Genomic DNA, 14,609 nt, shown 5'->3' on the forward strand with positions numbered 1-14,609 from the left:
TGTTCCTTTCTCCTGCATCTAAATCTGTTTACGGATTCAGAGCTGCTAGGAAGCACTGCATCCTCCCGCTAACTCAACTGGATGGCTGGGAACCAAACTGTAATGTAACGGGGAAAATTATCGATTTATTTTTGTGGCAGAACATTCTTGAGAAGGTACAGAATTTTTCTGGCCGCGATGCCAGTTTTCTTTTTTCTTCCTTTTTAAAAAGGCTTTCAGCTTTTACGCTGATACTCGAGATAGTTATATAACAGTTCTAATATTTTGTGACATTCTGTATTGTGACACTATAGATGAAATTGTCCTCGGACCGACTCTGTGCTGTTTATTTCTCCATTGCAACTGTTCACACTGGAGAAGTAGGCTAGCCTGCCAGTGCCTGTGATGAAAACAGCATTACTGGCATCCACACCAGCGCCCACTCAGCAAGACATTTCCAAGGTGGGAGTTTGAAGGACCTCGTCAGCACAGTGCATATTTCAATCTAGTGCACTTGTTTAGCTGTCCTATTATCTTCTTTTTAAAAACACAAACCAGTTTGAAATAGAAAATCTTTAATTGTACCGTAGCAAAGACCCCCTTTCTTAGCAGGAGTTGCCTTTTTAGTCAGAAAAGTTACAATTTTTTGTGTATTCAAGCAGCAGTGCATGGAGGAATCTCAGAGCTGTTGAGGGCTGGGACCCAAAGCCTCCTGACTGACAGTGGTTTCAGAAATAATGAAGGTAGAAGGGAGAGGGAAGGGCAAGTCCAAAGACGAAAGGATGAGAGAGGAGCTATTTGCACTCTCGGAGCTGGCAAGTCGACATCCAGCAACCACCCCCGGCTCTAGCGGGTGTCCTCTTTCAGAACCCAGTCTGAGTGCTGCTGAAACTGGCTACTTACCAAACGCTTTATAGTTCAGTTGTTTCCTGCTGAACTTTGAGGGGTATGATTATTGCAGAGGAACAAAATCCTCCGAACCTATTTTCTGATAAATATTGTTATACTAAAGCTAGTGTCACTATATTTTCATTTGTTATAAGAAAATAGTGAGCTACCAACCACTTTGATCCTGTGTCTTGTCTCCATAATAACTGAAAAGTAAAGATTCTAGAAAATGTCAAATCAGAACTAACAATTGGTATTCATTGTTTAAATGAGAATGACTAAATGATTATTTAAAAATAAGACACACACCACTCATTTAGCGATTTCTTTAATAAACAGTCCACTTTTCAATATTAGTTTTTCCTACTTGCATGGGTTTGGTAGAAACAAAGTCATGACCTTGAGAGAGCAGTAGGTCTCTAGGGCTAACCTGAGACCTTCCAGTAGATTCTCATGTCTTTATTGTCTTCGAGGATGTAATGAAGCAATAAGAATATATTGGATTCTTAAAATTCCTGCAATGACCCGCATATTCTTTAATATTCAGCTTTACTAAACACAGTTTTTGAACTAGAATGTGAAGTTATCACTGTGTCGTGTTTCGAATGGCATTTTCTGCTTCATTTTGATTTTCAACACCAATAGGATATGGTGCTCTTCCTAAAAGAAACTGTTCCCATTTGGGAATATATTCTTCTACTGATGCCCAGTAAAGAGTCTAGGAAAAAAACATCCAAAAGTAAGAAAGCATATCAAGCAATTGAACTTGGCTCTTCATAATAGTCTAAATGTTTATTCACTTAACTGTGTGTGTGCGTGTGTGTACACACACACACACACACACACACGTAGAATGCACTTCCTCCACAGAATATTTTATGTTAATTTTAGGAAAAAAATCTGGCTACTTACTAGTGTTAATTTTCAAATTTCTCAGTAAAACCAGAGCCTGGCAGAATTACAGGTTTCAGAACTTTATTGTGATTTTGCACGCCCTCTTGTGGTCAACCTTGTGAATATTACCAGTATTATCATTTATGGCTGCAGTCATTAAATGTTTTTGTTTAATGTTCCAAATCTCATACCAAGTGATTACCCCCACTAAAATTATTACAATAAAATGATTAAACACTAACTGCTTTAAAGTTAACATAAAAAGATTTGACCTGGAATGAAATCAGAAACTCAAATGTAAATGTAACTAGTATGTTATAGTACAGGATTCAGGTGAATTGACCGCTGAATTACACAGGGGAAAACATTAAAAAATGCATCTCCTGTATCTTTTAACAAAGCATTTCATATGACAAATTTTTATTTTCCTTTTTTTTGTATGAAAAAATAATATCAAGATCACTTAACCATTTTTTAATTGAAATGACTTGGAAGTTGAGATGCTGTGTCGCTGGCCTGGCTCTAGCCAGCTGTAACTTATAGAAGCTCATACAACTTCACCATATCATGTGCATGAGCTTTAATGGTTTCTTGGGTGTCTGTCCTAAGAAGGTCAAGAAAAGTAACCTGCCCAAAGCTCTGTGTCACAGGGGAGCATTTTGTATTAGGTCATCACCAGCAGTCACATTCTGGGAAATTCAGCCAGAGTTAAGACAGCATTAAGAACACATAACGATTCACTCTGAGCATTTAAAAGTTCCAGGGGTCCTAGGAATTGAAAATGGTGAGGGATTCTACATATCTCTGCATCTGTGCATGTGGTCTGAGAAACAGCCTGACATACAAACTAAAGGTCATCCTGCTGTGCGGGACTAGTTAAGAAAAAGACCACCGAGGCCTGTGGTTGGGAGCTTCTCCACCATTCACGGCTAGATTAACCCCTATTGTGTGGGCCCTGTATGGGCCAGAGGAAGGTATTGGAGAACTCAACAAAGAAAGACATGCCCAGGGTGCAACTTTGTACCAGGGTTTTTTCTCTCCTTGATCATGGGCTTTTCTTATTACTCCAGATGACACAGAAAATTAAGGGGCAAATTCTCAGCCTTTAAATTTCAGTCTATTCACATCCCTGATTAAGCAGCAAGCAAAACTGTATTTGAAAAAGGTCATTAAAAATATCAAATCAAACTATTCTATATGTAGTAAATTCCCTTTCATCAAAAATACATTCATATGCCAAATACGGTTTATTTTTGCCACCCATCTTCCCAATCTGTTCTTGCACTGAGCAAAATAAAACAGACAAAAGCCACACTATACTGCATAAAATGCATTTAAGTAGCACTGGTTGAGTTTTTGGTGAAGGGCTGAACTGCTTGCTACATGTGACATCAGACAACAGGAAAAGCACTTTGGCTAGGCATGTTGTCATCTTGACAGTAGTGAGTATTGTCTGTCAGAGTTTAACAGGATAGTTGTTTCTAAGTGACTAGGTAGAAAGGCAGGATCTTTATAAAATTTTCACTTGATAAAATATTTTTTAAAATCAAGATACTTATCAATTGCCTACTATGTACAAAGTATGGCTCTGTGGACATAAAGACCAGACATCTTACTTAATTGAATAAATCAATCTTGGAAATACACACATTTAACCACTAGTTAATTTACAATGAGAGGTCCTTCCTTTACCTTTGTTCCTTAAGATTCTCACCTCAAGAGAAATCACCTCAGGCAGTGGAAGTGGGTGACTCCGGGTCTGCAAAGACTTTTCTGCTGCTTCTATATCCTGTAACAGACACCAGCATTTAAAACAAAATGCATTTACCACTTCTACACCACACACAAATGGCACCTGCAGTAGCTTTATCCATATCCCAAATCTCTCGCCTGGACTCTCCTCGGAAACAGTTTGAACTGATGGAGGGGCACTGAAGTAGGAGAGCTGATCATTGCTTAATTATTTAGTTTCAAATGCAGAGTGCAGGGCTTATTTTAAAGTAAAAGGCAGGGGGTACTTCTAAGTTCTGTCTTATTTTAAACAGTGTCAATAATTCTTGCAAAAAAACTTCCTCTAAAACTGCTCAGAGCACCAACTTAGCTCTCAAATCATTAAAAACAGCCAGATGGATAAAACAGTCAAATATTCAGATACTAAAAACAGTCATATACCCAGCCCCATGCTGTGCTAACCTTAAAAGTAAAGAGATCAAGTCCGTCTGGATCATGTAAATGATATTTTATGATATATCTCACTTGTTCAATATTCCACTTTTTAGCATTTTATACTTATGCAAATACTCCTCGTATTTAAAAGGTCACTAAGGTACCTCAGTGCTTTGCAACAAGAACCTTTTCACTCTGTCTAGATTTCCAGTCCTAGATTTCTGTTATCTTGTGGCAGGTTTTATTGCTCGGTAGTGTATCCTTCAGCCGATGGCATTCAAACACTGTGCTTTAATGTGGAGCTGAACTTGTGGATGTGTGTATTTCCTCTTACTATTGCAGCAACACAAGGGTAATTAAACTTAATTCATACCCTGGGAAAGACTTTACCTTGATGCTTGTATGACGTTCATGCCCAGAAATGTAGCACCTCTATAGCAGTTCTGTTTAACATGTGAGTTCTGTTTAAATTAATGCTCCCCATCAGCACCCGAGCTGTCTTGTGCTTCTGTTTGTAAGGTTCACGGAGGCCTTGGCTGAAGTCCGTGTAAATTTTGTCTCTCCTTTGAGCTTAGTGATTTGATAGAAAGGAAAGTTCTCTGATCCATGTACAAGCACTGGAGCAATCTCAGTACAGGGCTGTTGGACAGACGGAGGGAGAGGGCGTGGGAGTGGGTGTGAAGAAGCCAATGCTGAACAGAAGAAAAGGGATGGCAGATGGCAGCGGCGGGGAGCACGGAATGGGTGTGAAATGCAAAAGGGAAAAACAGGAAATTCCCTAAAGGGACTCCCCAAAGTTGCACAGCCATTAATGCACCTGCTGTCTAGAGGAAGGTGATTTGAAGGGGAAAAGCATCAATTTAGGGATAAAAAGCCCATCTATTAGCATGTTGATCCTGTTCCAGAAGTTTACATCTAAGACATGTGCTAAGGAGCTTTTGATGCCGATGTTCCAGCAGATAAGAGACTAACTCTTGTGTGATTATATTGAGATTTTACAAAGTTCTGGAAAAATTACTTTTTACTTTTATAAAACAAATAGAATAAAATCACAACCCTAAGTATATCATTATTGTAAAGAACAGTTAGTTATAAGGTTGTGTTTTTGTTAATCCTTACCTGAGGATATTTTTTCCATTGATTTTTTTTTTTTTTGGGGGGGGAGGGGAAGGAGGGAGAAACAGCAATGTGAGAGAGACACATTGATTGGTTGCCTCCTACATGCACCCCAGCTGGGAGTGGGGATCAAACCTGCAACCCAGGTATGTGCCCTTGACCGGGAATTGAACCCATGACCCTTTGGTGTGCAGGCTGAGCCACACCGGCTAGGGCATAAAATTGTTAATGGTGGATCTGGGTGTCACTAGAATCTGTAGACAAGACTATAAACACTTTTCTTAAAGATCAGAAAACAAGGACACCAAATATCTCTTACAGAAGAGCAGATACATATGGGGACACGTGGCCTGGTAAAGCAGGCCTGGGTGAGGGATTGTCACCTCTGCAGCATTTCCATGGGAGGCGGTCATCCTCCAGAGGACTTCCTCCTGAAGTGAGGTTTCACTTTTTGGATGTCTTGCTTTCCTCTCTGACTCGTCTTCTCAGCTCGTCTTCTTTTATCCTATGTGTGGGCTTTCTTAAGACTTGTGACATCCATTGTCTTTTCACCTTTTTTCCCTCCAACACTGTCTCTTCTCTAGCTTCAACTGTGCATGTAGAGTAGAAGGATGGGTAACTCTTCTTCTTACCCTTACTTCTCAGCCTAATAAAACCAAACATCTTGCTACTGGATGTACTGTATGTATAATAGTGGGGATTCTGTTCACCCAGCCACCCAGTATCTTCAACTCCTCTTATTCCCTGCCGTTAAAAGTTCAAAGCTTCGGGATGTCTCCTCTGGCCTCTCCACCTCCTTCCCAATGCGATGGCCTTATCATTACACCTATCAGTCAACAATATGTACTGAATACTTACTTGGACTTATGCCTAGACGATCTCTCATTTTACTTCATACTGAACATGAAACTGATTAGTTTTGCTAAAAAATACTTTAAATATGTCCTTACCTAGATTAAAAAATAATTGATACCCATGATTTTATTCAAATCATGCATACCCCTTATTAAGAGCATTCCCAAGTATTTTATAATTTTATTGCTAATGGGAATTTCTTAGCCTGACTGAAAAATGTCTTTGACTGTATACTGCCAGAAGGACTAGCAATTATATCTGAAACAATATTTTATATGTAATGAAATTAATTTTACTAACATTTTAATCTATTTCATGTGACTTTATTAAAAGAGTTTACTAGAAAATTTATAATTACATATGGAGCTCACATTATATTTCTGTTGCACTGCACAACTTTGGTTAACAGTTTATAGGAATTCTGGGAATCAGGAACATACCAAATGATACCTCAACAATGTAATTAGCAGTACCTGGACCATGGGAAACTATAGGGTAAATGATCCAATTCCTTCAACAAAGAAATTAAAAGGGCAGGGGGGCTCTTAGAGATTCAGGACTCTAATCAATCACAGATTGGATTTTGTTTGGTTTTTTAAGCAGGATACTTTTTTAAATTTAATTTTTTCCCATCACCAAAATTTATCTGCCATACCCTCTTCTACCTCCACCCACTCTCCCTCCTCCCACAATCACCACATTGTTGTCATGTCAATGATGGATTTTATTTGGATCCTGATTCAAACAAATGTAAAGACATGTTTATAAGTTAATCAGGGAAATTTGAATCCTGACTGGATATTTGAGGAATAATTGTAAATTTCTTAGATTGATGATATTGTGATTTTGCTTAAATAGTCCTTCTCTTTTAGTGATAAACACTGAAGTAATGTAGAGATGATAAAATGAGCAGATGAAACAATGTGTTGTTGAAGATTAGCTTCAAAATAATCTGAGGGGCCCGGCTGACATGGCTCAGGGGTTGAGCATCTACCTAGGATCCAGGAGATCCTGGTTCAATTCCCGGTCAGGGCACATGCCTGGGTTGTGGGCTCAATCTCCAGCAGGGGGGCATGCAGGAGGCAGCTGATCAATGACTCATCATTGATGTTTCTATTTCTCCCTCCCTCTCCCTTGCCCTCTCTCTCTTAAATATTAAAAAAATAATAATCTGAGGTGCTGGGGTTGGAGGTAAGGTGTATGGGTGAAACATGAGTGGCCGTGTTTGATAATTATTGAATCTGGTGGAAGTACATTCTTCTATTCCCTCTTCTACATGGTTTGAAAATTTTCATGACAATTAAAACACAGTTTCCAGTGTGTATGATGGTGTAAGTGTTACACAGTGGCAGGATTCATCAGCCTGTGTAGATTAGCTGACTCATGATGGCGAACAGTGAAACAGGAACACAAAAATTCATGGACAGATCTTTCCCTTCCCCACAGATGTCCCTCTCTCCCAACCCAGCAATATGTATCGCCCTGTAAATGTATAGCGTATATTCTCTCTGAAAAGCAATGAAAAAATATCCTCAGGTGAGGCTTAAAAATAAATAAATAAATATAGCATGAACCAGGCTATGGCTGGGCTGGGCTTAATCTTTTAATCTGCTGAGGTGCAATTTCTGGGATAGAAAAAATAAGATACTAAAGCATGAGGTCCAAGGAACACTTAAACATTCATTAAAGGTATTCTTCATTGAATTGGAGAAAGTGAGAGATGTGAGGAGGAAAGAGCACCGACGTGGACCTGTGAGTCACTGGCCATCTGGGTGGCAGGCAGTTGGTTGAAGGCTCTAACGGTCAACTGCCCTGTGAAGGCTTCCAGGACAGGCCTGCCTGGAAGCCCTCATGCAGGACTAAGCTGCTGTGGCACTCTCCCGTTCACCCTTGCCCTGGAGTGCTAGTCCACCTTCCTCCCGAGATGACGTCCATTACCACAAAACTGCCCTTTTTGGGTAAGAGTAAGTTTTGTGAGGATAAAGGTAGAGAGAGGAACAAAATCTTCTCTCCTACAAATCCATACCAATCATGTTTGTTTGTAAAAGGCAGATAAATTTCATTTTAATACTAACAGGGAAAGCCCACTCAGCCTGTTCTCAAAGTCCACTAGCTGTTACAGTATTTGCTCTTGAAACCTTCACTGTAAGTTTAGGTCACTACTTTAGCTAATATGTTTGAATCTTTGATGGGATTAGTCTCTCATTGCTCCTCTTTAAAAAATATTGATATTCCTGCTAATTAATTTTGCAAATGCATTTAGAGAAATTTTTGGGGGTTTGATACACATTTTGTTGGGATTTTATTAAATCTAAAAATAACTTTATGATAACTGAGTTTAGAAACGTAGTACTCCCCAGTCAGGATTAAGGCGTGTATCTCCATTTAAGTTTCCTCTTGAGTCTTCCACTAAAACATAATAATTGTTTTTATACAAATCATGCATACCCCTTATTAAGAGTATTCCCAAGTATTTTGTAATTTTATTGCTAATGTGAAAGTTATCTCTCATATTTTCCAGCCTAGCTATAGGATTGCTATTGATTTTATGTTTACCTTTTATCCATTAATTTTGCTCAAATCATAATACACTAGTTTTAAAACAATTTTGGCCTTTAGTATATAACCATCCTGTTTTAAAATGCTAGTGTTACACTTCCTTTCCAAAAGTGAAAGCTCACTCCCTTTCAGTGTCTGTCATGTTGGCCAGACCACCTAAATACGGTCAAGCAGTGGTTGGTGAGATAGGTCATCCTTATGTTGCTACCACTGTCTTCACAGGACTGCTTCCACGTTTTAATGGAGCCATGTTTGAAGCATGTTCTGCACTAAGTACACATCCTGATGTAACTTAACCTGTTCTTGACAAGGGGTATTGGGAGTAGTTACGGTTTCCTCATCTCTAAATTAGTGGTTTTCACAGTTCCTTAGAGCCACAGCAGGCAGGCAAAGAAGGGCTAAATGGGTGGGGCTTTGGACCAAAGCTGTCCATTTTTATCTGTTTTACATCTTTGGAAAAGTTCCTATGCTAAAAAAAAAAAAAAAAAAAAAAAATTGAAAACCTGTAAATGACAATCTAATCTATATACTTTTTAAAGTCTCTCCCAACTCAAAATCCTGTAATCAAGTCCTGCTTATTTTACTTTTGCAATAATTTCTATAATAGAGTCATTAAAATTATTTCCAAAGTTAAAAAAATGTGAGAGAAAGCAGGATAAAAAATTGCATACACAATTATTCAAAATATGTAAAACAAAGACAGGGAAAAGACAGTATCTGTATCTGGGATGTAATAGGTGCTCAATAAATGTTTATTAAAAGACTAAGGAAATATACAAAAATATATTAATTCCTAGATGGGCAGGATAAGTAAGTTATTTCATCTTCTTTGTTCTCATGTTTTTTGCAGTAAGAATATATTACTTTGATAATTGGGGGAAATACCATATCACACTGGTTTCTGGTGACTATGAAATGGTTCATTCTTTCCTTCTAGACATGACAGCTTTTTTATAGCTATTAGATCCAATCTTTCATTCTTGAAATCACTTTGTATCTAAATAGCAAATGAATCCTCCTTAAAATATCTTAAAAGGCCACTCATATGTTTCTTACATAAGTCTTTTTCTTTTGTTCAAAGACTTTCAGTACTATGTTATCTCTATGTATCAAGTCTCAACTTACTCATTTGATCTCACAATACATATCCAGCCTTTTCCTGTGACTTTCCAAGCTAGTTATTAGCTCATGGGCCCATGAACATTCATAGGGCCACTCATTCTGTAGGCTCTTCTGCAACCATCCAGCAGAATGCCTTGCCTTCTTCTGCCTGTTTAAACAGCTCCAGCTTAGCTTCCTCTGAGACCTGTTAGAAGATGTGAGCTCTCAAAGATTTTTTACACTTACTCCTTGAATATGAGTGCTGAGTAGTCCACATAACTTAATGTTTGATCCTATAAAGGGTCATATTTTGTGTGTGACAACCTTACACCATCAACTAAGCCTGTTAGCTACTTGAGGTGAAGAACTCTGATTTATATTTATTTTGTTGTTCCCACTTTCTAACCAGAACTAGCTCAATAGTAAGGACCCTCTCTGGGCATTCATCAAATACTTGCTCATTAAAAGATGCTTGAAAACCAAATATTACCTGCCCTTGCTGGAGTGGCAACCAAGCCTTCAAGCCTTCTAATTTAGTTTTTCTGACTTTTCACAGCAAATTCCAGATTATCCTATATATTTCCATTTAAAAATAAATATTGCAGAAACCATTGGGCAAGTAAGACATATGGCAACATAGAATGCTTTGGTAGCACTATGGCTGTGACTTAAATTACTGTGGCTCAAACTGCCAGAAGCTGAGAAGATGACTGAATTTTCCTCTTCCTTCATCCTCTAGTGAGGACAGGAGATAACTATATCATGCCTATCGATGAAAATATTTAACAATAAAAAGCTGAAAACACTGCTTTATAACTTAAATAATATAGCCTTCCTACCAAATGTTTTAGTCATAGGATCTCTTGGAAGCTTGACTGGAAGCAAACTTTTAGGGTTTTAATTATGGATGAAGCCACACAATTCTGGAAGCAAAGTATAGCAAGCAGCCAAAAAATGTTACACATATGATTTTACTCCAAGTGGGCACATTGGCCAAATGGTGAGGCCCTGCGCAATTGCACACTTTGACCACCCCCTCCATCGCCATTGAGAGGGATCCTGAAAGTCTGTTATCTTAGATACGAATTCTATGTGGACTATGGCCCCACTAAGGCGAAATCAAATCATTCTTATTTTTATATTAAACAGTTTTGAGTTGTATCTAAATACAGTATAGGTACTTGATGGTATTTCAAGGTCTCCCTACAAAGAGAAGATAAAAGATGTATTTATTACTTACTACAGATAAGATGACCTTAAAATTCCTTCTGTAGTCATTGATTTTTCCGGTTGATTGAGAACGTTTAGCTTAGGCAAACTTCACTTCTTTCCATTTAAAAAATGAGAATCCATATGATACTTATCTAACTAACATGGGTCTACAAAATAGATGATGCTTCATTAATTCTACTTATTCCCTCAAAGACATTATATAAATCAAAATTATGAACTTCACTTGAAACCTTTTTGAAAAGGTGTGAAAAAACTCTATACTCAAGTCATGGAAACTTACCTTTAAAAGGCTAAGGTTCCTTTTAAAAGCAGTCTCAGCTGCTTGAATCTGAGATGCCTTTTCCTTGTTTTGATCTCCAAATTTATTCTTCATTTGCTGAAGTAACTTTAATCTTTGTGATACTCTAGAAAAAATGAAGATTACTATGTATAAAGTTTTTTTAGAAGGAGACATTTTATTGCTTGACCAGTATAAAACATTCATTTCTTAATTGTACTTCACTTTGTATTCAATTTTGAAAGCCAATTACTATGTCAATTAATAAGACAGTGAAAAACTTAGGTAGTTCAATAAGTCTTAAATCTGGATAAAATGACTGATTTTTATTAACATATATACCATAAGTACATGCTTCTGTCTTTTATAGCCCCTCTGGTCTTATGCAATTATTTTAAAGTGTTGAAAATATGTTTTAATTTTTGGTGAAAATGCAAACTGTAATACACATCCCTTTGTACATACTTTGTATATACTTATATATACCTACACACACACACACACACACACACACACACACACACACACACACATCGATATAACTTGCTATACAAAACCTTCTGCTTAACACTTCAATACCCCTGAAGCTCATGTTACACATTTAGAATTGTGCTAAACTTCCATATGTTTGAAGAAGCAATAAAAATATTTTTTTCCTCTTTTGCCAAGAGAAAGATGATGGTTCCATAGATGAGTGAGAGGCTATATGTATGCATACTCACAAGGTAAATCAGCAATTGAAGGAAGATGTAAAAAGTTGTATGTGAATTATCAAACTATTTGTTACATATAATATACTTCAAAAGTTTCTCACTGGTCCAATGCTCAGTTTCCAAGTTTTTGGTCCTCTTAAATGATTACTAAGTAAATATGTCAGATGAGAAAAAATAGGTAAGTCATATATATATATATATATATATATATATATATATATATATATATATAAAATAAAGTAACCATTTCCCAAATAGTTGTGGAGATTCTCAAGAAACACTGTTTCATTGTTCCACAGAACTGTTATTGAGGATAGAACTAAAATTTGGTATTTGAACAGTCCTTTTTGTAAATAAAGTATCTTAAAAGGCCAAGGAAGAGGGCCTGGTAATGAACCAAAGGAAAGGAAAATGAGAGCCCACAGTCAGAGGTGCAGAAAGGTTGATACCAAGTGTAAGTACAAGGCTGGCTCTATGATCGCAGAGCCCAGTGCAGAATGAAAATGTGAGGCCCCTTGTTAAAAAGTATTAGCGATTTCAAGAGTGCAACATTAGAGAACTAAACCAAATGCAGGGCCTGTGGCTGCACAGGTCACATACCCATGAAGCTGGCTTAGGGTAAGAGGCTTAGAGAAGTCCATTAATTACCAGTGTGAGGCCTAAAAAGGGTGAGAGGAAGGATGAAATTATCTAGATATTAGTAACAAAAGCAAAAACATATACAATGTAATTATACCTTTTAATCCTTGTTATTCTTAAGAGACAATGACATTCCCTAAGACCAAAATCTCTCAAGTATCAGAAAATTGAAATGACACACTTTTAGATTTTTAAGTCTTCCTGTTTCACTAACAGTCAGTACAATTTATACATTTAGATTAGCCTTTTAAAAAAACTTACATTTCTTCATGTCTTTTAGAAAGGCGAATTTCTTGAGCAAACAAGGAAGTCATCTTTAGTTAAAGCTGCCTTATAAGCTTCCTGCTAAATAAAAACATTTAGAGTTACTTCTACCATGTCCTCAGCTTTGCAACATTTGGTCATTTTAGTACCTCAACCCATTGGTTCTCTCAGAAGAGAAAAATAAAACTTGAGATGTAATAATGTATAAAATGAAAGATTTAACTTAAAAACATTTTTACTTACAATGCACAGTTTTTCTTAAGCCAGATGCATCTAAGAATACTATGCACCAGGTAAATGCAACACATTTCACAGCCCCCTGCCCCACATACACATTTTAACCTTAAACAGAATTCAAAACAAACAAGCAGCTGGTACTAACACTAGTAAACATTTTATTGAATCAACAGAAAGAAAAATATCTACTGTGTAAAATTCAACACAGGAACAGCATCTCTCATGCGCGTGCACTCACACACACGCAAACAAGTCTGAGAACCAAGTGGAAATTCATGGTCTTTCCTTTATTGGAAGTCTGCCCAGTCCTACCATCTCTTGTCCAAATAGGAAAGTGTTTTTTACGTGTAACTGGGGGATGGGGGGTGGGTGGCACCATTGGTCCCTTCACCTTACCTTGGCTGCTCAGGGTTCTCATTTGGGAAGTTTGGGAAGCCCATTTTCATGGCACATGAGCAAGCTCACCTTGGCTGCAGAGCCTGGGCGAATACTGAGGTCTAGCGAGATGTTCTGAAAGGCTTGGGGCCTGAAGGCAAATCATCTGATTGGGTGCGAAAGTTGAGGGTGCCAGCCCTAAGGGAGAAACGACAGGAATAAAGTTCCTTCCTGGAATGAAGCACTGGCTTTCCTAAATTTTACGAAATGCAACACAGGTTGCTGATTGCCCAAGTGTCCTTGTGCTGATGGAAAGATTGAGCACACTCCTCCGAGTGTAGGCACGAGCCCAGCCCGGGAATCGCCAACACCGCCCCGCCCCGCAGCGGTTCCTCCGCGGGGACCGCGGTCTTGTCTTCAGCACCGAGGACAGAAACCGCTCGCAGGGTCTCCCCGCACCCTCCAAGGATCGAGTTACAGATATTCCCCCCTAAAATCCCCGCAGGCCAGTTCTCGCTGCCTCCTTCCCAGTTTCCAGGGCGGCATCAGGGGAATGCCTTAAAGCTGACCCGAGGTAACTTCTTTTCTGCGACGCCCGCCATCGGCGCCTCAGACGAACCCCGCGAGGAATCCGGCCTTTTGAACCGAAGATCCTCAGCTCTCGGTCATCAGCCCTCCGCCCACCCCAGGTCCCGCTGAGTCCCAGCGGACTCAGGAACTTTCCCCGCCACCCCCCCTCTTCCCCGTGGACATCGTCCCCACAGGCCCCGGCAGGCGCCAGCGACCCCTCGGAGAGCCCAGCCCCGCCCGCGCTGTGACCCGGGGCCTCACCCGCTGCTCTCCGACCGCTTCCGGAAAAGCTGGGGCGGCTGCGTGGAGGCTGGGCCTCAGCGGGCCTGGGCGTGGCCACGCCGTGGCTCTGCGCATGCGGGGCTCTTAGTGACGTCATCACGGCGTTAACAAGGCTGCGGGAGCCGGAGGTGAGGGCGGCGCCGCTCTGGGAGCCCTGGGGCTGCCGGTTCAGGACCTGGGGAAACTGCGTTTGGCGGTAGCTCAACTTCAAGGCCGTTATAATGGGATGGGACCTGAGTGTGTGCAAAAGGCTTCAGAGAGGGAAGCTGACTTCTTAGAAGTTAGGATGTCACGATATGGATGTGAAGAAAAACTCCCAATAGTCCAGCGCTTTTGAGTGGACCTGGCGGTCAGTGAAAGCGCTTCACTTGAGGCGCTTCACCTGGTGCCCCTTGCTGGGCAGAGGAGCGGAGCCCTGCCCACTCGCAGTCAGACACCCAGGGGAACGGACGGTCCACGCC

At 39.5% G+C, this 14,609-nt stretch overlaps 1 protein-coding gene across 5 annotated transcripts; it reads right to left on the bottom strand.

Annotated features, from left to right (window-relative positions):
* Nucleotides 1–1,179: 1,179 nt before the first annotated feature.
* Nucleotides 1,180–14,216, bottom strand: CEP15 (centrosomal protein 15). Of its 5 annotated transcripts, none has more exons than XM_081160456.1 (6): nucleotides 14,128–14,216; nucleotides 13,387–13,494; nucleotides 12,682–12,765; nucleotides 11,072–11,195; nucleotides 3,476–3,550; nucleotides 1,180–1,585 (listed from the first exon to the last, which is right to left on the bottom strand). In XM_081160456.1, exons 3-6 carry the CDS (start codon nucleotides 12,732–12,734, stop codon nucleotides 1,454–1,456), a joined length of 384 nt encoding a protein of 127 aa, XP_081016582.1. In that variant the 5' UTR covers nucleotides 12,735–12,765; nucleotides 13,387–13,494; nucleotides 14,128–14,216; the 3' UTR covers nucleotides 1,180–1,453. The 5 variants fall into 5 exon arrangements, with proteins under 5 accessions (XP_081016582.1, XP_081016583.1, XP_081016585.1 ...); XM_081160457.1 differs by having other exon boundaries at nucleotides 12,682–12,762; nucleotides 14,128–14,194; XM_081160459.1 differs by having other exon boundaries at nucleotides 12,682–12,762; nucleotides 13,866–14,129.
* Between the last annotated feature and the right edge of the window lie 393 nt (nucleotides 14,217–14,609).

This window comes from Miniopterus schreibersii (genome assembly GCF_964146895.1).
Source record: "Miniopterus schreibersii genome assembly, chromosome: 15".
Classification (NCBI taxonomy): Eukaryota; Metazoa; Chordata; class Mammalia; order Chiroptera; family Miniopteridae; genus Miniopterus; species Miniopterus schreibersii.